The sequence below is a fragment of the Aquila chrysaetos genome, chromosome 9, assembly GCF_900496995.4.
Source record: "Aquila chrysaetos chrysaetos chromosome 9, bAquChr1.4, whole genome shotgun sequence".
Lineage (NCBI taxonomy): Eukaryota > Metazoa > Chordata > Aves > Accipitriformes > Accipitridae > Aquila > Aquila chrysaetos.
Window position 1 is genome coordinate 10,978,176 of NC_044012.1, and position 24,754 is coordinate 11,002,929.

Consider the following 24,754-nt stretch of genomic DNA (forward strand, 5'->3'; position numbering starts at 1 on the left):
TGGTGAAATCCATGTAATAACAACTGAATTGGAAGGGCCTGTGTGTACATGGTTAGGCTTGCAACAGCAGGATTCCCAGGGACAGATGTGAGGAGTTGATGTTTCATTGCTGACAGTCCCGCCAAAGCAGCAGTGGTCTGAATGAGCCCCTCATTTGCCCTCCCAGCGAGAGGCATGCTGATGGGAAGCAGCTGACTTGCAAATGTAATGCAAATGGAGAGCAGGGGTGGTAGTGGGCTGAAGCCTCCCTGCTACCTGGGGGAGAGCCCGTCCCCTTCCCACCCTCAGCAGGCAGCACAGGGCAGAGCTGAGGGCTGTAATTCTTGCAGAGCTCTGTCTATCCCCACTGCTGCCTCTGTGTATCCCATTAATTTGCTGCAGGTGCTTCCCCATCATCCCTGGCATCATACTGGGGATGTCCTTCTGGCCAGTCCAGGCAAGACACAGAGACTGCAGTAATTCCCGCTTTGGACTGCAGTTAATAGCACACGAACGACAACGGGCAGAAAAGCTGAACTGGTTCTTGCTGTGAACCAGTCAATGTACGAAATTTTAGGGAAGAATGGGTATTAATTATGGGTTTCTTCTTATTGTAACTGTTAGAAATGTTTAACATCCTATAGATGTCAGTATTTTAAGTCTCCTGCAATACTGCTGTTTTCTGTCAGAACGGCTTTTGCTGGAGCAGAGTCTCCAGAAATGTAGTTGATGGCTTATATGCGATACCTGGTTCTTTAACTCCCACTCACTCAAGCCAGATCAGCTCTTTCTCTCTATCAAAGAGAGTATGTAGAATTCACTGCAATATTATGTATGGTCCTTGAAGCCAAGACCCTGAGAAAAGCCATTACCTGATCCTTATAAATGTTTGGCACCTGTTGTACGAGCAGGGCTTGCCCTCCTTGGCTAAACTGTCCCTTTCGAGGTTCAGCACAGTGCTGGTTGCATCTCTTCCACCCCTGAGGCAGTTGCACTTCAGTGGTGAAATGCTGTGTGGGTCCCATCTTTTAAGAGAGCTCAGTTGTCTCTTAAAGCATAGCAAGTGCCAGAGAGCTTTGGCTACCAAGTTGTTTCAAAAAAAATTGGTCGTAAAAGCATGACATGAGTAGCTACTAGCATCAAGCATTCAAGATCTGGCCCTTTCTTTGAAAAGTGCTTTTGATTTCTGGACGAAAGGTGTTAGAGAAATGTAGATGTTATTCATTATAAGCAATTTCCACTGTGCAGCCATAAAGCTATCCAAAGCGCAGATACACCCATCAAAACCTTTGGCAATAGCCACAAGGTACATTCTTCTAGCAAATAGTTTTCCCACATGTTTGCTCTTACTGAGGGCACAGATTATCTTTCTCTGAATCAGGCGGCTTATTTTGCTCATTCTTTCCACGGAAGAAGTGCTAGAAGTTTTTAGACCCACTTCTGGAGTTGTAGATGGGGAAGGGATGCCATGTGCCGCGGTTGTCCTCACAAGAACGGTGCCTGCCTTTTGTGTGGGGGGTTGCGAATCGATGGGTGAGGGCTGGTAAACCCTTACCACCTGGAGGACATGGCATACCTCTTCCTTCTTTGTTCATTTTTGTCAGCCTCCTGCTTCCAGCCCTGATTAGCTGCATATTCTCTCAGTGCTTAAACCCAAGTCATATTGGCTAAAAGTAGTGAATGAATTAGATTTTTAAAAAATCCACAGATAATTCCACTTCTGCCTAAGCAGGGTGTAGAGATTGCCTAATCTATGCAATTTCCAGTAGGAGCGCTTCAGTAGCAATATTGCGTGTTCCTGAGTGTAAGGAGTAAAAAGGACAAAACCAAAACCCCAGACTTTTCATTGCTTTGCTTTAGCTCCAGGGAAGATCCAGTTACTCTTTTTTTCATGCCACCTTAAGGTAGCAAGTCCAGCAATATCCAAGTCTTGCCTCACCCCTGTTAGGATAGTTATTTCATGAAAGGAAATAAAACAAATGACAGTTTAATCCTTCCCTGAAAGCTCTTAGGACACAGATGGCTAACTAGCCATAACAGGGACACTGTTCCTGGTGAAGTGAACAAAAAATAAATGCCTTACTGTATAATAAATAATCCGAGTCAGATGTTCTTGTTCCATTTTGTTGATAAATTGCTGCATAATCATGGGTGAAGGAAAAATAGCTCAATAATTTTAATTTGTCTTTCCTTTTCAATGCTCAAATATCACGTAAAGAAATTTAAAAGAAATTACTGTTTTTCTTGGCAAAAAAGACTTTAAAAATGTCACTAAAGCAGCCTGAATCTTAGATCTATTATCTCTCTTTTTTTTTCTTTTTTTTTTTTTTTTTTCCTTTTCCCCCTCCTTGATAGACTTTTCCTTTTTCTCTTGAGGTAATGAACATTATTGAGTGGGGGTCCAGTAGAGGTTAAGAAATGAGAGGATTTCCCTCCAGGGAGGAGATGAGAGGGAAAATGAACCTCGTGACAGATGTTAGTTACATTGCTTAATGCACTACTGGAAGACACTAAGATGCTCTGGAAATAACCTATTACAGACACCACAAGCTGCAGTGCATAGCGTTAAGGTCACCCAAAACTTCCCCTTTTAAGATTATCTCTTTCACTGTCTTATAACTTTGCCAAATTTAATCATTTAGGCTGAACTTCTTCACGCCAGGTTTTTGCCTCCGGCTAACTTTGCTGTCATTAGTTGTTGAAAGTTTCATCTAAAGCTGTTCATCTATTTCAGTGAGTAAGACTGGAGGATGATCTGTCACTTTGCCCATAAATCCTCAGAGTGAAAGGCTCTAAAAACTTCATTTTGCACATGCCAACCATAAAGAGAGACCTAGCGCACTGCAAGCCTCCAGGAGGCCTTTGGGTGTCCCCTTTCTGCCCTTCCCAGCCCGGAGGGTGGGCAGCCCTGCGATGGTTGCGTGCTGGTGCCTCTGGGGCTCCCTGCCCTGGCCTCGTTCCATCCTGCCAGGGAGAGGCTGGGGCTGAGGCTGTGGTAGAAGGAGGGCGAGCAGCCCACAGCCCCAACGGAGCTGTGCCTTGCAAGCCTGCAGGCTGCCTCTCAGGTCTTCCTTCTCCTCTCCATCCAGTCTACTCTGGTTTCTAATCCTTCTCTCCTCTACACCAGTGACTGGTACCTGCTCAGGACGCTCTCCTTGCCACAGCTGTAGCCTCTTTGCTCCACAGCTGACTGCTGCAACGCAAAAGTTGGCTACAGAGAACATAGAGGGGCTCGTATTATATCCACAGCTGTAACACTCTCAATGATTGTAAAAATGCGAAAGGATCGGGGTGTGCAAGACCGGTAGGGAGGTGACGAATGGAAATGATCAGCCTTTCATGGGGGAAAGCGATAGGATATCAACGAGCTGGGTGATCGGCGGTTCATGAGAGGGAGGGCTTGCACCTTCATCTTCTGTAGCACCCAAACACAGGACCCTTACCCTAATTTGGGCCCCTGGGCATGGCTGCAATGTAAATATTAATACTAACGAGGCTATTCTTCTCAGTTTGTGCACATGCTGTTTTCCAAGGCTGGTAGTGTGGGAAATGGCCCATCCCACTTGCTGGGGCCCTAGGAAGATAGTTGTTATCAAGTGTAATGGAAGCTGGTGTCAGCTGGAGTCAGAGGCCTGAATTTCCATCTCAGTGAGTATAAATGTTTGGAGATCCCCCTTGGGAGGTGAGCACTGGGACTAGTGCATTAGTCAAAGAACCCACTGCTGCTAAGCAAGACTCTCTCAGAAAAAATAGACTCAGTTGAAAAGGTAAATGATTGAAATTGCAGCTTGTGTTCATTTCATATCTAATGGGAATCACAGAGCAAATGGAGTTACAGATAACTGTCAGGATGTTGTATTTAGGAGAGTTGCTATTAAAATGCATTCTGCAGTCAGAGAACAGACAGACATGGGTGTTTATTGGTATGTTTAACAGAATAATGGAATCAAAGCTCAGAAAGGGATTTGCTGCAATATTGCTAATGTACAGAACTATAAGGAAGTCTGTGAGCATTTTCAAGGTGCTGACAGCTCTAGGTTGGGACAGGAGGTGCTTTCAAGTTCCGCAGGCATCATGAATGCCGAGTGTTGCTGTGCTCCCAAATACTGTCACTGAAAACAAAGCCAAACAGATTATAGCCCGTTACTGTAATCGGCGCATGAGGGAGTAAAGTTCATGTTGTTACTTGTGTGTGTCTCACTCCAGCCCCTCCCTGCCAAAAAAATTTGGATATTTTCCTTCCGTATTTTTTCCTAAGTTTGTAGTATGCCAGTAGTCCTGGTTTTATTTTATAAACAAATTTGACAGTAATGATGATTAATTGGGGTATTCTGAATTGAAGTGTTGCATCAAGCCTACAGATGGGCTTAAAATTCAAATTTCAAAATATTTAGGGGTAGTCAAATATTGATTGGCCTCTGCACTTTGGACTTGAATGCGAGTCAGCATGAAGAGTGCGTAGAGCTGGCGGTTTGGGTTCACCTCTTATTGCAACACAATACTGTAGTGCTGTATCCCGTATCAAGAAGTTACAAGTCCATTGAAGCTAGTGGCAGAAGTCCCATTGACTTCAGGGAGGTCTGGATTTTCTCCCAGGAATTCATCCCAGAGGACAAATTTTTAAAGCTAGGGCCCATATAAAAATGTTGGCACCAAGGCTGAGAAACTAAGGGTGAATGCTGCAAACACTGCATGGCATGGCAAACTGCAGCTCTGCTAATTGAAGAAAATTGGTGTTTTGAAATAGGAGACCAACTGGAGTCCAGAAAAATTTCTCAAGTTTATAGAAGAGCAATACACAGGCAGTACCTAGACCCAGGTGATAATGTAGAATAATCATAATGTGATGAAATGTCAATGTGCGAGTAAGGTGTGTATTCTGTAAAAGGATGCTCAGCATTTCCTGGCCGGGGTTATGGATTGTTAAACGGGCCACAGGAATCACTCTCTAGGCCATGACAAAAAGACTGAGGAAAGATAAAGATGGGGTTTTTTTCTGAGATGTATCACTGTGGACTAGCTTTTGCAACTATCCCATACTTTACATTTGCTAGTGGAATGTTTTGAAGAGTGTGTTACAAAGTCCAGTTGGTTTCATGCCAGATAGTCACTCCCCTATTTCCTTTTGAGATGGTGATCCAAAAAGTCAGATTATCCCATTTTTCTTAATATTAGATTGAAAAGTAAATTACAATAACTGAAGCACACGTGAAAGAACTAGAGCTCTTTCTAATTATGTGTAACTCCTGCCAAACACTTGTAAGCAGACAGCACTAATTTTTTTTCTATGGGAGAATTAGAAAAAAAAGTGAGAAAGTGGTGTGTTTCCACTTCTGTAGTAAACATTGGTATTAGTTGTTGTTATGTTTCAAATTGAAATCTTTCAACAAGTGTTTTGAATAAAATGCAGATTTTTTTCTTTCCTGGGAGGATATGTTCTAATGGGGACAGTTTCTCTTGCAGTGTACATAATAGATAGTAGCAATGACAATAAATAACTCACAGCAAGAGTATAGCGCTGTGCAATATGAAGTGCTGTACAATGTGAATCAAGTTAATAGATTTTGGGCTGTATGATATGATGCAGAGTTAAAGTTGTTGCTTCGGGCTTTTTTCTTGATCATTGTCACCGCAAAGCTTCCACAGGAGTTTGTCTAAGGAAGATCTAGGTAAGAAAATCATTATTGGCTCTTAATTAATCAGACAGAAAGTAAAAGTAGCCTTGGTGAGTGCTCACACATGGGTCTCTGTAGGCTCTCTAGGAAGTAAATGGCTATTCCCTTCTCAGAGGCTGTAAAATGCCTGACTGCTAAGGCAAAGTTAGCTGCCAGCTGAATTCCTGATTTTTGGCAACAGTTTTGTGCATGGCCAGACCAACTACCTCTGTGCAGAACATGAAGTCCATCCTTGCCCTACCCATGTCCTTCAAACATAACAAAGTGGAAACACAAGAAGAAAAGCTGCTGCGGTAGTGTTTCCTCACTGGCAGCAAGACTGGGTGAAGCAACAGGATATATGAAAGGGTCTGAGTGAGATGAAGAGTAAAGTTCTAGACGATTTTCCTTTAGTTTAATCCCTGCCACCTGCCATGAGGCTCCCGTATCTTTGAGCCTGAGAAGGCCCCATTTTGTTCAGTTCCGTTTAATCGGAGCATTTAAATATGTGTGTTAAAAAAAAAAAAAAAAACAACAACAAAAAAAAAAAACCAAAAAAAAAAAAAAAAAACCAACATCAACAAAACCTCATCTGCATGAAACCAAATTTGATATTCTGTCCCTCTCTTAACGTGATCCCATGAATTTCTTGCATTGTTGTGTCCCATGTTCTAAGGGTCCCATGCAGAGAGCAAACAATAAAGCAGTGAGAAGACAGATGCTCTGCTAATGGGAAACCAAGGAGAAGAGAGTCTGTGAGGGATTACAGGCAGCCTGGGGTTGGAATACATTATTAGCATAGCACCCAATTCAGAAATTAGTTTTCAGAATTAAACGCCTGAAGCATTTTGGCAAAAACTCCTGATCATCCCTCTCAAAAGCCCTTAAAGCATAAAAGAGTAGGAATCGCAAGCCTAGGCTGAGCAATCACATTCGGTGACCTTGCAGTGCTGTAACAGTGAATTGTAGTTTTTACGGCTTCATACCATTACCGGGGCAGCAACTGCCACACCTACTGAAATGTAACCCACTCAATCGCTTGCACAAACCTTTAGCAGGTTTTGAACATCCTCATCAAAGAAGAAAATGGGCTGGAATGAGATTCCAGGGTCTGTTTCCAGGAGGAGGGTTTTGCTTTGTTGAGTGCGTAACAGCAGGGAAGGGCATCAGCCTCTCCTTGGGCACGGTTAGGCATGCGAAGGAGAAGAAGCGACATGTCTTTTCAAAGATCTGACATTGCCTAAGGTAGAAACTTTGGGTCCTGAAGCCTTTTTCAGGCGTGCTATTTTCTGAATGTTTTTGCTTTTGAAAATCATGATGAGAACATCAAGCTTTAAAAGACCCTGGGTAGACAACCAAGATTGGTTACAGGATTGAGGGCAGACAGGAGAAATTGTTTCTCATAGTACTTGGTGGGATTATCCTCCATGCATAATTGTTCATTATATGCTCAAAATTCATTGTTAATTTCTTTTGGATATATTGCACGTTAGACAGAAGAGTTATAAACCCCAAGATTATCACAGGAGGACACTAACAGGCCTAAATATTCAGGACAGAAGGGGACTTGTTTTCCTCTTACATTGAAACAAAGACTGTTGGACAGAATCATTAGAGATTTTTTTGCCCGTTTGATAATCAAAGTATAGTGGACAGCAAACAAAAGAAAAGTTCAGCCAGCCAAGTCTTCTACTTTATTTTTACTCTTCTATTCTAACATAATTAACATATTTCTCAAGGTTTATTTAGTTTCCCAGAGTCTTATTTTATATAAGTGTATCATTGGGGAGCTTGATTACAAAGTCTTGATTCATGCACATAAAGTGAGATTTTATTATCCTGGGAGAGAAGTCAAGGACAAGGTGAATATGGGAGAAAACAGTTGGGATCAAACTAAGAAATCAGGAAAAATAATATACCGGCTCTTCAACATGCATTTATCTTCTTTGCATCCCGATAACTAACTAACATCTTATTTCTAAGTCACAGAAGTGAGAGGAAAGGATAACACTTCATTTTCAACTTTGAATTTCCGAGCTCTTCTTGTTATAACAACTTCTTTCAATGTTTTTATATATGCTTAATGAGCATCTATAATGAATATTTGGGAAAGTTCAAAATTACACTTCCTGTTTGTCCTGGGTACGGACTGTCTGTAGACTTCTGAAAGTTTCTGTCCAGTTTGAGATTGGTTTGTATTTACATCATCTTACTGGTCTGCCAACAAAATTTTTTACTTTTTTTTTTTTTTGTTGTTTTTTTTTAAACTGGCATGTATGAAACCCATATAGAGTAAGGCTAGAATTGAGCTCAGTACTGCTTACATCCTAAATGAAATTGTATGTATAAAATACTACGTGTACAGGAAGCATAGCTGTGATTTGGCTTCTCCACTAGGGTCTTGCCTGTCAGCCTGTATTACTTCGCTGTTTCACCTCAATCTGTTTTTCACGTCTCCAGATTGCAAGGGAGGGCTGATGTGCGCAAAAGCTCTTTTCCCCGCTCCAACTATGTCAGTAATAAAAGAGGCTGCAGGCCTGTAGAGCATACCCTCCTCTTCTCTTGCAGTGACCTAGTCCACAGGCTCTGGGGGACCAGTGCTTCTTCCACCCAGCCACGCTAGGAACCCCGCACTGGGGAGGCTCTTGGGTGTGTTGAGAGATAATAAATGAGGCCATTCTGCCTTGTGTGCTGTCTGGAGCAAGTCACAACTTCTCTTTCGTTGCACACGCAAGATTTGTGTGGGTTAATAATAATCAAGCGCTTCAAAGACAGATGTTGCCGATTTTCATTAGTGTTTTAAGACTTTGTTTCTAAGTTCTGCTTCTAAAATTGAAAACTTAGCACAACAGCCCTGTTTGAACTTTCCAAGTTAAGAACAAACACTGCAAAGCAGAAGTTGACAGGTGAGCTACAAAAATGTAGAGAAAATAATTTCTTGTTTACCTTTAAACAGCAGTGTCTGCAGTACTACCAACATGTAGAAAACAGTGCTGCTGGGATCTGAGGCTGTTCTTCTTTTCCAGTACAAATAGATTTAAAGCTCAAGCAGAGCTGAATCCAAAACAGTGATCTCTCTGAATCAGGTCTCTAGTTTGTCTGGGATCAATACTGTGATCAGAAGAGTGTAGCAGTAAAGGACAGCTCCCTGAGCCCATGAAATATTTTATCACTGCTATTAGACTCACTGCCATTTTGCAAAGTGTTCTTAATTGGGTAATCCAGTTCTGGATGTGTTTGACAAATAACAATTCTCTTGTTAAAAACAAATCATGGTTTTAATTTAATAGGGTTAGTCATATAAAGAGTGATTTTGTGTCAGCAAAACCTTTCTTTCTGACAAACAGTGTAATTTATGACAATCTAGTTAGCAATAAATAAATGAGATTAATCTGACCACTATGCCATTCTGTTCCTGGGGAATAATGTTCCCTCTTAATCAATAGCTGGGTAAATGCTCCTTTGCATTCCTTATCAAATGACAGCCAGATGGTACTAGTAAATTCATTCCAGCAGGATTTCAGAATTAGCTGGGTTTGTACTATTGTTAATCCTCTGCTGTCTGCGCCACTAGGACCTACCCACCTGTTTTCCAGTAACCCTCGAGTTTGCAACCTTAGGAAATAGTCTAGCCAGATGGTTACTCAGATACAGTGCAGCCAAGAAGCATCCCAAGCAGTGAGGCATTTTTTTCTGCATCAGCAAGAAGAAGAAAAAAGAAAAAAAACAGTATCTTGCAGAAATAGCCAGCTAGGACTGTCTGCCTCTGTATTTGTTCCTCAACACCCTGGTGTCTTTTGATGAAGTTTCAAAGTTTAAGATTGCATGAGCTGTGTTCCTTAGTGCATAGTAAATTTGGAGCTGTGACAGCTGCTATACCGTCATTTACTGACTTTCTGCGCCCATCAAAGTGTCTGCGAGACCTTTTCCTTCATAATCACTTCGTTGCATAGCAACAATAATTTTGTCTCCAACCTATTGATCTGAAATAACATGTAATCCCCTCACACCGATAAAAAGGAAAACATATGGCAGCTCTAGGCTGGGAACACTGGCTTTTGAAGTGAGGGGACAGTTAATCCCCACTAAATCAAGGGGGGAATGGAGCAAGCCGTAAACTCTGTTGGGCTGAGGCTCTGAGGATGCATTAGATGCCTGAGCCAGTTAACCTGTGCTCTGGGAGAAGAGTCCAGTTTACACTCATCCTCCCCATTCCCTGTATTTTATCTTGTGCAACTGAAGCACATTTCAGGTGAGCTTTGCTACAACCTTAATTGCTGAAATAAGCATCACTGTGCAATACTGTACAAATAACTGGGCACCCTGTCCCTCTGGCAGGAAAGAATGCACATGCAGCACTTCACTTGCAGGGGACTGCAGTGGGTGAGGATAAAGTTCAGCCACTGCAAATACCAGTTTCGAAATTACATGGCTGGAGTTCTTAAGGCCTCTTGCCTGTGGGGTAGTTGTTTGGTAGGTCAGTCGTCTGGCCTGATAACCTTGATTTTTTTTTTTTTTTTTTTTTTTTTTTTTTGTATACTTCTAAACACAGGGCTAAAGACAGACTTTGGCATCCGAAACAGGATCTGCTTTGGGGACGCAAGTACAGAGTTAAGGTCAAAAACACTCAGGCAGGGAACACAGAGCTTTGGTCCCAAGTGGGTGAAGCATCTCCCTGCTGCCATGCCCCAGGCACCGAACCTGAGCGGTCTCTGGCGCCAGGCCTGCCCAGCCTTCCCGTTTCCCACTGCAGGATGGAGCACGGGCTGACGGTTGGGGTTTGTATCATCTTTCTGAGGTACCCTACTGGTGCCCACATTGTGCAGGGGGCCCAAGTTCCTACGACTGGACTTTTAGATTCTTCCCTGGATAAAAAGCTTGGTATCCATGAGGCAGCTAAATCCTCCCTGGCCTGCATATAGCACCGAGTGAAATATAGGTCCAAAATCTGAGGTCAGTAAGCATCTGGTCACTAATTTGAGCAGGAGTTGGGAGGTAAGTCCTATGTTACTTACTTCCTCAACAACAACCAAAGAGTGAAATCAAGCTAATTCCAGCATGCCAAATGCAAACTCACCAAATAGGCTTCAAAAATAAAAATCAAACTTAAAATAATATTGTTACATTGGAAATCTCAGTGGAAATCCTGCAGTGGATCAGAAGGCCAAGCTGTTATCTGAGCATGCTGCCAGAGCAGAGCAAAGGCTTCTGAGTTCCTGTCTCCCAAACCTATTGTATAGTTTGCTATCATACATGGCACAGGCTGGAAAATAGCGCAGCGTTGACTTAAAAGGTATTTCTGCAGCTAGAGGAGTGGCTACTAATAATCCTTTCTTTTCTGTCGTTTGAACAGTATTCAGGTTTTCAGCAAACAGCGGACAAGTGCTTTGTTTGTGGACACCTCATAATGGAAATGGTAAGAGACCTAAATTCCTAACTGCGGGGTAGCTTGCTTTTCATGTACGTTGGGTAGTGCACTGTGAGACGTTGTGCTTTTTCCCTAGTAAGACTATCATTGTGTCTTCACTGCTGTCAAGGTAATTTTTTTAACTGAGGCAGTAAATAAAAGTATCTTCATGCTCTATTACTATTAAGTACAGTAAATTTGGCTTCTTTTCTACCTGAGATCATGGGAGGCTGTTGTTCTGCCAAATGCCAGTTTAAAAAAAAAAAAGATAAATAGAATTTTAATACTAAAGGGTGACAATACAGCATAGCTTTGTAGGAGAATATGGTAAAAGAAAACAGAGGCTGTGCTCTGTAAGACAGTAGAATAGCAAGAGCTCTGTCAAGTGGATGGAATCTGGGCTAGAGAGGAGAGGGACGTTATCAGTAGTCCTGAGGTTTGTTACCTGCTCTGTGACTTGTTTTCTTTACCTTCTGCCACTTGCTCCATGTCAGTTAAAATGCATTATTGCCACTGGGATTTGTAGGGAGCCAGTAGTCAGAGTTACTTTTATATTAAAAAAAAATAATCAAAGGGCTATGGGTTGGACCAGATACTGCTGGCATCATTTCAGTGAGTGAAAGTAGGAAGAATTTAGTCTGTTCTTCCTAAGCAGAAATTCCCAAACAAACCAAATTAAGTGGCTTGCACATTGAAGATGTGCAGATCATGTAGTATATCTATTTTCCTCTTGCTTTAAAATGTATATGAACCTCAGTATGCCTAATAGAAGTAGCTATTGCATTGCAAACACGGAGGTTCAGTAGGAGCTGGAACGGAGACTTCACTAATGAGGATTCTGGCTCATATCCTGGCACCACTGGTTGGACAAGGATATTGTTCGTTTTAGCCCAAGAGCAAATTTCTAGAGTTGTGTCATGCTGGGAGGGGGAGGGGTATCCTGACTTGCATGCTTTGAGCTGGCCATTAATTGCAGAATCCAGGCAAGAGTCCATAATATCTCGTTGGTGGAGCTCAGTAGCTGGAAGCTTGGCAGGTGCTTGTCTGCCTTTCTCCCATCGGCAAGTGTGCTCTGACAAAAGGAAACAGCTCTGGGATCTCGAGGAATTAAGCAGTCTTATTTGGCTAATTCCTTCGTGTTCCTCCCTGGGAGCGCACGTAACAACAAACATGCCTGCACAGTAGCGGTGCCTGTGTACAGCTAAGGAGCAGAGAGCTGCAGCCCCACAGGCCTGGGCACAACAGAAGCTGTTCAAAGCTGAAAGTGCAGTTGAATTACGAGTTGCTCCTGCAAAGGGGTGGCTGCACAGCCATGCCGGGCTAACAGTGTGTCTTATGTAGCTGCCTAGATAGCAACACACACACAGAGACGAGTTGTTTCTGGCTAGGAACAGGCTTGCAAACCAAATGGAGTCTGATGCCACTCACTGAATGGAGACCTATAGGGCTTCATTACAGGGGGGAAAAGGGTTAAACTGACTCTGCGTTTTTCCTATGCGCCACTTCTTATTTCCTGTTAATTTGATCTTTATTCATAGAATCATCTACAGGGCCGTGAGAGCTTGGCCTGTGGAGATTTTTCATCTCCAGCTTATTAGCACCTCTAAGCTGAGCACTGCTGCTAGCAGATAACTTTTTGAAATTACCTTCCAAAGGTATTTCTTACACTGGAAATGTATGCAATTGGTGCTATAACCTGTTCAGAGCTGCCTGAAGATGATACCATGTTTCACTCTACCCAGAGGCTTGTTCATGGGCTTGGCGCATCCTCCTTGATATATGCCCCAGTGCTGCGCTGAGCATTACATAGGAGGACACCAGGAGGGAGGGGATCTGTTCTGTAGTAGTGTAGCTGAGACTGCATCAGGCCTTTTGTTGAAACCTTTAAAATGCAACAGGGAAGGTCAGCATGGGAAAAGCCTGGGCACATGGATGGATCTGTATCCAAACACATGGATACAGATGGAATTTTAACAGAAACCGATGGGCCCCTATAACTGAGCGATAACCAGTCAGTAACTGTGGTGGATTAGGATCCTTAATTAATAAAGGGACACCTATTTATTTGCTTGTTTTGTTATTTTAAGTTTGAGTAATGACTGCTTTGGAGCCTGTCTGTCACAGCCTGTTAAGTTTTGTGAATTAACACTGTATCCCAGTAACTTGTATTTGGCTGCAACGGATTTGCCAAGAAGTGGCCTCTGAAGCCGTTTTTAATTTCTGTTGGCAGTATTGGCCCTGCAGAGCTAAGACTGATGGGCGTTTGCCTGATTTTCACAGTTCTCTCTCTTTATTGGGAGCCTACTGAAACCCACTGAAATAAGCAAGTTGATTGTTTTAAAAAGCCCCTTGCTGACAGATCCGCAGAGTGGTAATTTCATCCTGAAGTGCTTTTCTCACTGTCATTATTGAGTCAGACACAGCAGTATATGGGGGGCATCTCATGTAATCATGCATCCACTTATTTTGCTGTTTGCCTCTTAAGATCTTACAGGCCCTTGGAAAGTCATACCATCCCGGCTGCTTCCGCTGCGTGGTGTGTAACGAATGTTTGGATGGAGTCCCCTTTACTGTTGATGTGGAGAACAATATTTACTGTGTCAAAGACTACCATACGTAAGTCCACAAATCCATTGCGTGCTTGGAAAGATTATAGTAGTTAAATTATTGGTTAAGTTATAAGCCTTGTAGTATATAAAAAGGGTAGTTCCTATTTGCTCAGATGCTCCTAGAGTGCTCCTCTCACATGTTGCATTTGTAAAGTATTTTAAAGTTATATTAAAGGTCACTTCATGGGCCCAGTGTGGCATACGGTGGCCAGGTGAGGTTGAAAAACAAGTTGTGTCAGAGGATGTACTTCTCTGGTGGCTCTTTCTCTACTTCTTTCAGAACTTCAAATACTAATTAGATCAGGCTAATTCTGCAAGTGGTGGTAGGTTCTGCTTGCTGTTTCTAATAGTTGAGGTTCTGGTAAGTGTGTGACACCAGTAAGCGTAAGTTAGGTTAACCTAGACTGGGCAGTAGACATGTAATTAGCAGCTAGTGTTAGAATGATTTTAGCCTCACCTGACACAAAGTTTTGTGGTTTAAGTGATTGCTTTTGGACTCCTTTCTTCTCCCCCTCAAAGGCAATGTGAATTAGCTCCAGTCAACCAATAACTCAGCTTATGCAGCAAGAGTAAATCACTCTGAACTCAACCCTATTGCTACCAAGCTGACTGTGTTACAAGGATAGAGTGAATGTTGGCCCAGTGATTGTCATAAAATGCAGCTGTGGATAATAAGACCAGTTGATGTATTTGGTTTAAGTAGATCCTAGCTATGATCAGCCCCTCTCCTATTTAGCATGGTTATGTCTTCCTGATGTCAGATGGTGACAGTCCCCAAATTAGGAGCTGCTTTGCAGTCAAAACAGTGAGTCTCTGAAAGAATTTGAATGGCTTTATGAGTAAAGGAAGGTAAGAGAAAGGGCATATGTGGGAAGAGGGCTGGATTCGTGATGCCTAGAGGTCAGGAAGACCTAAGCAATAAAGCTGGGGTAGATCAGCCTCTTCCAAATCTCCTTTTCCCTGGATATCATCAAACATTTAGAGGCATTTGAAAACCTGTGCATCTACATTTTGCTAAAAACAAGGCGTGGTTAGAATAGCTCTCTTGGTTCTACTTTTTGAAGAAACTTTAAATGTGATTTGAACACTTTCTTCTTGCACCCTAGGGTTTTTGCACCAAAATGCGCTTCCTGTAACCAGCCGATCCTACCAGCACAGGTACATGTTAACATGCACTGACTCTTTAGAAAAAACAACTATTGGTGTATGAACGCTTTCTGAAAACATATTAGATGCTTTTCCTCCCTCTTCCAGAGTCTATACTATGTCAGATACTAAATTAAATACAGTTCAGCAGTAATGTCACTCCCAAACATTCTCAGAAGTTGTAATAGTCACACTCTACTTATGCAGCATAGTACTTTGTATCTTTAGGATGCTTTCCAGGTCTTAGTTATGCTGTTATAAATCTCATTTAATTGAAAGCCCTGACTGGGGCTCCAAGAACGACCCAAGAATTAAAAGCCCTGTTTACTTTTAGAATCTCCCATTAGCTCAAATAGCAAATTTCCTTGTCTGCTACATTTGCATTTCTGATGTGGACCTGTTAAGATGCCCAAACTTGAAAAGACATCTGAGAGTTACCCTGACCCTGCGAGAAGGCCACACAATCTGTCATCCTGGGATGGCAATGTAATGAAAGTGCTTAAAGGGGTGGAAAAGGCACCGGAAAAGTTGGCTAAAAGGGAACCCAGGTGGATTACCTGCTTGCAACCTCAGCCTATCCTGACAGTATAGTTAGCACGATAAGACTTGTGCAGTAGGACATCCCATTTCTGCCTGCCCACAGTAGTGCTCCCTTATACTCTGGTGGGTGCAGCACCATCTGAGTTCCCATTGCTGAGGTCACTGACCAGTTCATTTGTAAGTAAGGGCCTCAGCACCTCCCTCCTTTTCCTCTTGTCATGTTTATAGAGCCAGAGCTTGCATACTATAAGCCCCAGTTAAGCCTGTGGCTAGAGCCTCTCAGCATGCCCACCTCCATCACTGCATGTTACTCTCTATTTGTCATTATTATTTCTGTTAAATGCCCAGGTCTCACACAATTAAAACCCTTGCAAAGATGAGCCAGAACTTCTTGTCCTGGTGATGGCACGTGAGGAGAAAACCCCTATGTAAATTTCACTGGATTTGTGTCTTACAAAATTACTTTCTTTTTAAAAAAAAAAAAAAAAAAAAAAAAAGGAAAGAAAGAAAAGAAAAAAAAAGCAGTCCTGCTGCTGACTCATGTGATGATGGCTAGCAAGATAGACTCCATCTTCTTTCCCATGGAGGTTTCTTAGGTTAGTTCAAGTCTAGCAGTGCAGGTACTAACTTGCCCACAGCTTCTCTCAGACATAGTCTACGTCATATCTGATGCTCTAACCAGACCTGGAACTGGAAACAATGCAAGGCAACAAATTTAATGAGCTCTGTCTTCAGAGGCTTCAGAGCGGATCAGGGAAAGAGTCTGTGAGGTTATAAGAAGGGTATGGGCTGCTCTGCAGGGCCTGGGGCTCAGCCAGGAATTACACAACTCCACTGCATCCACCCTCATGCTGAGGTTTTGGCCTGTGCACATCATTACCTGCTGGACTGGTATGTAAATCCCTATGGGGTACATACAGTGACATATGCATGTGCAAAATAGCTGTGCAGCAGATGGTTTGAGGGGAATACAAGCCCTGGAAAACTCAGCCCAGGATGTCTACAAGGAAGAGTTACCCAATCAGCAGGTCATAGTTTTTGCCTGGTAATTCGTTTGGATCCTGGGTGCCCTTGGAAAATTATTTGATTTCAAGACTAATTTGTCCCTTAAGGATGAAGTTTTGGCTACACATCCCAGATGACCTCTACAGGTTAGATATGTCAGACGCCCACGCTGCTGCTGAACAGCAAAACTAGCGGTGCAGTGCTGCACACCAGGGGACAAGACCCTCAGTGGTCACAGAGCTCTGCTCTGCGGAGGAAGAGGGGATCCCCTGGGGAAACAGCTCTCCAAAGGGATAGGTTGGGCACTGAAAGAAGATTGAGAAAACACTGCTTTACAAGCCCACTCTTGCCTTCTCTCTGCTTCCCCAACAGGGCTCCGAGGAGACCATTCGGGTCGTGTCAATGGACAAAGACTACCATGTGGAGTGCTATCACTGCGAGGTAAGCATCAGGCACCTCTGCTGGCCTGCCCCACAGCAAGGCTTTGCTAATAACTAGCAGCCTCTTGGTAGGTGCCTGACTCGCACCTCAGGGTGCACTTGCTGGCTCTTGCATGCCTGGGCAGGTAGGGCTCTGCCCCACAGCTCCTGAAGGGAGGCAAAGGAATGAGTGCTAGCTGAGCTGCAAGTGGTACTGCCATTTCCAGTACCAAATTAGTTTCTTTTTTTTCTTTCCCCAGTATATTAACTTGAAAAGCTGGGTTTGGTTCTTTGGGTTGAATTTTTTCAATACTTCCAGGTGGGGAGAGGACAAAGAGTAGGTGCCAGTTCTCTCTTTTCTGATCTCTGGATACAGCTTGTGTGGCTATGATCTGAGGAGATTTGAATTCACATTGCCTGTGCAGGGAAGGACAAACACTGGAAGGCTCTTCTAGGTGATCTGTGTTTTTTCCATGCTGAATGAATATTGATTCTTCACTAGAAAAGAGACAGGGATACCACTGACTTTCTGTCACTTTTTTTGTAGTAGTTTCTTTTGTGCAGCACATTTAAAAGTTTACTGGGGCAGATCAAGTTTGTGGGATTAGTGCTCTTGCTTCAGAGAGGAGAGCTGAGTTCAGTCCTAGCTCTGCATCCAGGAGCATGAGGAGGGAAACAAACTCTTTCATTTGAGATCAACCCAAAAATTCCCTTTTGCTGTAGGTTTGGCAGTCTGATATAACGTGCAAATATCCACACAGATCCTAACTGTGCTACCTAACTGTCTTAGCACCAGAGGCAAAAATGCAGCAATGCTATCTTTCATGCACTTCTGTACAAAACGGTTTTACAAAGAGACTTCTAATAAAGGGAGAAAATAACAAAATGCAGGGCATCTTGAAATGTACATGAACCTAAACATAAGGAAGACCCCATCCACTCAGTTATCTCCTTCCCCTAGAGATATCTGATACTCCATCCTTTTCTATTAATTTTTCAAGAGAAATTGGCACAGGAAATTGCAGCATTTTGGAGAGCTGTACTTCCCTCCTCCTTCTTCCCCCATCTATTGCTTTGTGCAGGCTTCACCTAAGATGACAGCTCCCTCCCCTTCTCTCTCAGGCTATTGACTTTATATTAGAATGTCCCAATGGGGGTTTATTTTCAGTTCTGTTTCATTATTCATTTCCCCATTCTCCTTCCAGTTTGAGGCAAATGAAGCTGCCTCCACATCTGCCCAGAATGGCAGAGTGTGTTTACGTACAGAAGTCAGGGGGTTAGCCATGTGTAAACAGGGGTACGTTACTGCCTAAGGTTCTCCAGTCAGGCTCTCAAACTGTACGCACTGGGTCACTGCTGTCTCCAAATACTGCTAGAAAAGTTAGTTGCCAGTATTTCGAGGTATTCACATGGAGACTTTTGCAAAGGCTATGACGACTTAGGCAGCCACTTTTGAAATGCCATTAATGTCATCATCACCTGGTGGCCATGCAAAGTCAGTAGTCAGGTTGGAAACTTTGCTGCTTTTCTATATCATCTCTTTCTTGCAACCACATAACTTCTGCTGAGAAGTTCAAGCTGTTTTACAGATCAATAGACCCCCATTCTAAAACTGAAATCCACTGAGAAGGCAGGCTTTCTCACTGCAGAAAAGGAATACAATTTTGGAGAGGGAAGAAGGTGTGAACACTTGGTACAACTGTAGGTTATCCAAAATTGTTAAATTCTAATGAGGAATTGAATTTTAAATCTTACATAAAGGACTATAAAGTTATTGTATAACGTACAGTAACACAAAAAAGACTACCTTGGCAGAAACTTTGATTAAACCCTCCCTAAACTAACACGCCAGTTTTAAAGCTTACTTTAAAGCCCATTTTTCATTCTTATTTCAGCATTGTAAAATTTGAGGATTTTAATTTGAGCTATGAAAGCTGAGAAATTGTACTTTGTGCCCAATTAAAAACTTTGCATCAGTTTTCAGTACTAAAATGACCTATATGCCCAACTCGTTCAATTTTTTTTTTTTTGCTTTTCTATTAAGTGTGCAGATACATACTCGGAATCTCTGGTTTGTCAGGACTGGTCACAGTAACAATTTTTAAGTATTTAACGTACTTGAGACATCAAATCCAAGCACAAAACTGCCATGACTTTCAAATGTCCTCAAAATTACAATGATGACAACTGAAAACCAGGATTGTCTCTATTGCAGCATATGTAATAGTCAGCAGGCAGGATCATTGTTTGTTGTTGTTCTTTTTATCTCTGTTCCGCCACTGTTGTTCATCCATGTCATCCCTATAATTATATGCCAGTCCCAGAGGTACTACCATATTTCCACTAAAGATAGGCCATTGGCCTTGAAGTCTTTTTTTTTTTTTAATTCCAAATTAGAGGAAGTTTAGCCCTGCTTCAGAAGTAAAACATGTGTCATCTCCCCCTCTTCCCCACTCCTCTCATTCTCTACTTATGCTCCCGCATTTCTTGCTCACTGCCTTGTTGTAGAATTAACTCCTTCTCTGTTCTAACCTCTTCCAGGTTGTATGTGTCAGAGTCAGTCCTGGGCCTGTTTTTGTCTGATTTGTGTCAACATTTTTTAGACGAAGAAGAGACCAGAATGGGAAACAATGGGGGAAAAAATGCTTGGTACTACTATGGACTGTCCTGTTTGATTTCAGTGATGTCATTTTGCTTAATATGAGATAGTCAGGGTCCACCTACCAAAAACTCTTGAGGGTGCTGGCTTTGGAGGCGTGGGAGGGAGCTCTCAGGGCTATGCAGGATAGATCAGCATTGTTGTGAGATGACCTACCTGAATCATTCACTAATCTGGGATGTATATGTTTCTTCTAGGATTGTGGCTTGCAGCTCAATGATGAGGAAGGCCATCGTTGTTACCCATTAGAGGGCCACTTGCTCTGCCATGGCTGTCATATCAGGCGCCTTAATATTAAACTGCCATCACATCCACCTCCAAGCTATCCAATGCATGTCACAGAACTCTGAAAGACATTTCTAATACCAATAAGCCGTTTGAAAAGAGAAGACAAAAATCTAAAAATGACTTTCCTGTTCCTTTAAAGATAACCATCTAAACCAGCTATTTATTTTTTAAATCAGAGGTGAGGGGTCCTTTTCTGATCTTGTACATCTGCATTCTTTTATCTAGACATTTTCACTGAGACACTGTCTACTTGAACAAATAATTCACCACTAAACTGTAACTGTAAATGGCAGCATTTCTAAAAACAATGGTACAAAGGGCTGTTCTGCACTCCCTGCTCACTTTCCTTCAGTGGAGATTTTGCCCAAGTAAGGAGTGTAGAATTACTTCCCAAAAGTTAGCACCTTATCATATTGCAGCAAGCATGATAAGATAAATGCTAGCATTTTAGCTAGTTTTGTTGAATTCTGGTCTTAGAGAATACAGTCTCACATTTTTTAAAACTTAGATTCCCAGAAGTAGTGAATAGGAAGCAAACGAGTGTTTTTGGCAATGGCAGTTTTCAGCATGGGTTAAATAATGGCATTCTGTGAAGAAGCATCAGGGCGGCTTTCCATCCTACAAGGTTCCACAGTCATCCAAAGACTATTTAGCTTGTTAAAGAAATATGGTAAGCATCTTGCATAACAACCACATTACAGAGAAATATATCGAAAAGATTGGCACATGCAGGGTCATAACTTGAAGAAAGTTACAGACCTCTGTAATCACTTGCTGTGTACAAATGTAGCCACGGTTTCAAAATGCATTCATATCAACTTGATGATTTGGCACTTACTAAAGAATTCATCTTTTAAACCTGTTTTTTGTTTAATAGGGTTAGCAGCCCCTTTCTATGCAAAGGTACACTTGTCTTTATACTACTTGTTTTATACAAGACTTCATTTGTTACCAACTGCTTTATGATTGTATGTTGATACATTATTAAAAAAAAGAGGGGGACAGTGGTTTTTGTATTATCTTTTCAGCTTCGTGTTCTTTTCTAGATGTACTTTTGAACTGATTACAGTGATTGTCTTCATTGGAAAACAAAGTACAGTTTAGCAGAAGTAATAATTTAGAGATTCAGCAGACCATTTTAACATTGGTATTTTATAACAAGTATTAGATGTACATAGAATGTACACACTTTCATATTTTGCATAAGCTTTTACAGTAACCTCAGAGCTCTGGGGAAATATATGTCTTCCATATAGGAAGTTAGATGAATCTTTTTTATGGTTTGTTTTCTACCATGTGTTGATGATTTACATGCAAATCACACATCTGTATATTTAAAAAATTCTTTGCATTCTCCTGAGAATTGATCCAGCCTTCCTGAATTTGTATTTTAAATAAATCCATCATTGCTGTCTTTAACTGTATCCAAATTCACAACAAAATAAAACTCTTTTGCTCCAGAGGAAGTGCAAATACCAGACCAGATTCTCTGCATGTGTAAACTGGGACATTTCCATGCCAGTTCTCAACACATCTAGAATCTGACTGATCCATTCAGAAATGATCCCGTGTTAAATTCGGCACACAGACTGACAAAATGACCTATTTGGCAACACCATTGCAGTTTAGTTTCTTATGCTCCATTGATTTTTTGAAAGCCATTTGTGGTGCTCTTGAAAAGTACAAACAGCATCCAATGGACACTAATTCCTAAGTGGAATAATTAACTCCCTTAACAGAACTTTTTGATAGTCTGGAATTTCCTTATGGGGGGAGGAGGGGGGCCAGGAAAAATTCTTGTGAACTGGTTTTTTTTCTGTTAATAAGGAACAAAAGGTATGTTTCCTGAACTTTTGCCAAACTTCCATTGGCCTAGATTAACCTGTCCTACTGAATGCTCCTTGGCAAGTCAGATGCTGCTTTAAAAAGTCATTTTCTAATTAATATGTATCAGTTTGTAATTAATATATTTAATGTGATAGCCATGTTTTGAAGGAATTGGAGTGCAACCAGCTAGTGCCCTGTTTCTACAGTGTGACCTAAGGAGGCCTGGCCTGCAAAAGAGAGGACATTGGGTGCATGAACAGTTTTTCTGCATTTGCAAACATCACCTCTGTGTCCATAGTCACCAGCCCAGCCTCAGAAGGAAGTGGAAGTACATGTGCCTCTCGCCCAAACAGCAAATGCTGGAAAAGGGAAAAAGAATTGTCTTAAATTGGATTGTATGACTAGGCCAATTCCTTAAGGTTCTTACAAACATGGAAGATAGATAGCAGAGCTTCAGGATAAACTTTTAGCATCAGCTGCAATGTAATACTTTTTCCATTTAAGGAAGCTGCTTTAGATCACATTTAGCTTTGAGGCATTTTTACTTGCTTTATATATTAAGGAACCCAAATCAAGAAAACAATCATTAAAATACACAGAGAAGGTTTGGGTCTGTTCCTGTGAGCAGGTCATCCCATAACAGTACTCACTGTACTGGAAAATGCTTTGCTCTACCACTATAGAAGCAAAACCTTCAAAATCACAGTGGCCAGAGATGGAGATGACTTACTCTGGCATTTGGCCCAGTCTTCTGCCAGTACCTTCCTTAGCACTTTGCCTCCTTCAGTGGCAAGTTGTAAGTCTCCACTCCCAACATACTTTTCAAGGGACAGCATACTAACATGTACATACCATATCTTTTCTTCTTTTTTTGAAAACGATCATACTGTAGGAAAAAAAAAAATTTAATGTCATTTCACACATTAACTTGTCAGTCTCCTGTAGTTGTAGTTCTACTCAGTTCCAATGCGTTAAGTATCATCACGGTAAAAGTATCAAAAGGTAATATTTCAATATAGAATAAGCAATTTGTTTCAAACCAGAAAGCAGCAGTTGTTGTTCCAGTATTTTCTATAGACAGGTGCATTCCATTACTGTATAATGAAGTACAGCTTTGTTTTTCCAGCATTTAGTATAAAAACTGGAGCTTGAGTGAAATTTGCCAGGTTTGGTTTTTTTTTTTTTTTTTCCCAAAGAGAAAAATAAAAGCAAATCTAAAATAATGATGTGCTGTACTCTTTAGTGCTAGTGACAGTTTCTGCACATTTTTACTTCCTGTCTGGGGAATTACGTAAATGAGAAAGCTTCTTTTAATGATTTTCTTAAGGAGTAGTATTATGTTAAATCAGTTCCAACACAGATGTAAACTTTCTAGAGTTCATTTTATGATGTGATTGTTCTTCAGAAGCTTTTGCTGTACTTTCAGAATATTTCCATAAAGTCAAAACAATAACAACTTGTTCTTATTTGCATCAGGACTACACCTTTCCATTTTGGTAAGGAATCTTACAAAGTCCCTACAGCACAAAGCTGTTGCAGGTGATTCAGAGTCCCTCGTGCACTGAAGGACATGTTCCAAAGAAAGGACCAAAATAATAATCTGAAAACAAAACAAAATAAAAGAATGCACTCAGTAATTGAGCTTTCAAAGAGGGTTTGTTTGGGTTTCTTTCCTTTTCCTTTCACTTGTGTGCACGTGTGTGTGTGTGTATATTTTGTAAGGTGGAGCTTCAAAAGGAAAACATGGTTAGAGGAGCTCTTTAAGACCAGAAATTCCAGAGTAGTTAAGTAAACCAAAGCTCTAAAGGAGACAAAAGCTGCTTTCTTGTGTTTCAAGAAAAGTTTAAAAGTTTGTGATTCATCCTGTAACTAATGCCGTAACTAGAGTATATAATTTGACTTAAATTAAGTTTTCATTTGAGAAATATTTTCATTTTCTTTAAAAGAATATAGTTTTCTTCCAAGAACTTGGACCAACGTTGATTTTTATTTTGTAGGAAATATATAAATTCCCAGTTTGTATATCATGTAACTAGTTTACATGCTGAAAATATACATTAGTTTAACTATTTTTGTGTATATATCCTTGTAAAACCTTTCAATGTGCTTCTGTCTTTTAGTTTTCAGAATTACTTGTGGTTTTGTGTTTCAGTGTTTGATTCCCTTGATTGTTGAAGAAAAAAAATTGGGAAATGTAGATTTATTTATCTAAAGAAGAAGCTACTTGCTATCATCCTAAGTTATTTAATATTAAAGTCAGAAGTTGCATTTAACCTTAGATGCTATAATCTGCTTTTTTCAATAAAGACATTTTGTAGTTATCTTTGGTTTTGTAGTTTGTTGCATGTAAGTATTTTATTTTTTTTTTAATCTAGGTGGGCACTAAAGCAATTTTCAGGAGACCCTTGTATTGCCTACAGAAATGTCTTAACTGATATTAATTGATTGCAGCTGCATTCATGAAGGATTTTGGTCCTCCAGTGCAAGTGTTACTAATTAAGGTCTAAAATATGCCCATAGCTAACACTTTGCAGCTGCCCTTAGAAAAGAATTTAGCCACTCTGGCAATTTTTAATTAAGCTTTAACCAGTCTGGCTAGTTCACATGTAGGACAGTCAGTATTGAGGAACACTTCCTTTTCAAGACTCCCATTATGTTTTGGAGTGTTCCAGAAGAGAAGTTATGTGCCTGGGCTATGAACTTGCATAGCTTTAAGCTTGGTTTAGGGAATTTTCTCAGTTTTCTGACTAAGTCACAGTAATGCAGAAACTACAGCCAGAGCTCTGATAGGATCAAAAAGGTGGGGTTTTTTTTTATATGTTTTACCTTTCTGAGGCTCTTTGCCACTTTCTTATCTCCAACTTCACGGCACAGATGGGAGCTTGGTCACACTTACCTTCCACACACTGTGGTCCTGCAAGAGCAGCTATGTCTGTCAGGCAAAAGGTTCATCAGCACTGGTATCTTGTCTGCAACTATGGCCAAAAGTGGATGCCTGGGGAAAGAGTACAAGAACCCGTTTGTTCCTGGTTTCCTCATGTTCACTGGGTTTCCTTTCCGTTAAGCTGGTCAGTCTACCATCCTTGTGGATGCTCTTTCCTCCAGTGACTTGCAGAAGCCAAATACTCACAAGCTGCTACTCCAGTGTGATGCCACCCTCTCCTCCAGAGAGGCCTGCTCTGCAGCTCTGCCATCCTGGCTTTGCAAAGTACAAATGACTT

General features: G+C 41.4%; 1 protein-coding gene across 2 annotated transcripts in view; it reads left to right on the forward strand.

The window, feature by feature from the left end:
* LOC115346284 (WT1 interacting protein) overlaps positions 1-23,854 on the forward strand; it is an 88,126-nt gene extending 64,272 nt beyond the window's left edge. For both annotated transcript variants that reach the window (XM_030026156.2, XM_030026158.2), the window contains 5 exons: positions 10,987-11,049; positions 13,526-13,656; positions 14,756-14,807; positions 16,713-16,781; positions 19,616-23,854. In XM_030026156.2, coding sequence (XP_029882016.1) covers positions 10,987-11,049; positions 13,526-13,656; positions 14,756-14,807; positions 16,713-16,781; positions 19,616-19,768 — 468 coding nt within the window. In that variant the 3' untranslated portion in view covers positions 19,769-23,854. The remainder of the gene's footprint in view (positions 1-10,986; positions 11,050-13,525; positions 13,657-14,755; positions 14,808-16,712; positions 16,782-19,615) is intronic.
* The last annotated feature ends 900 nt before the right edge of the window (positions 23,855-24,754 follow it).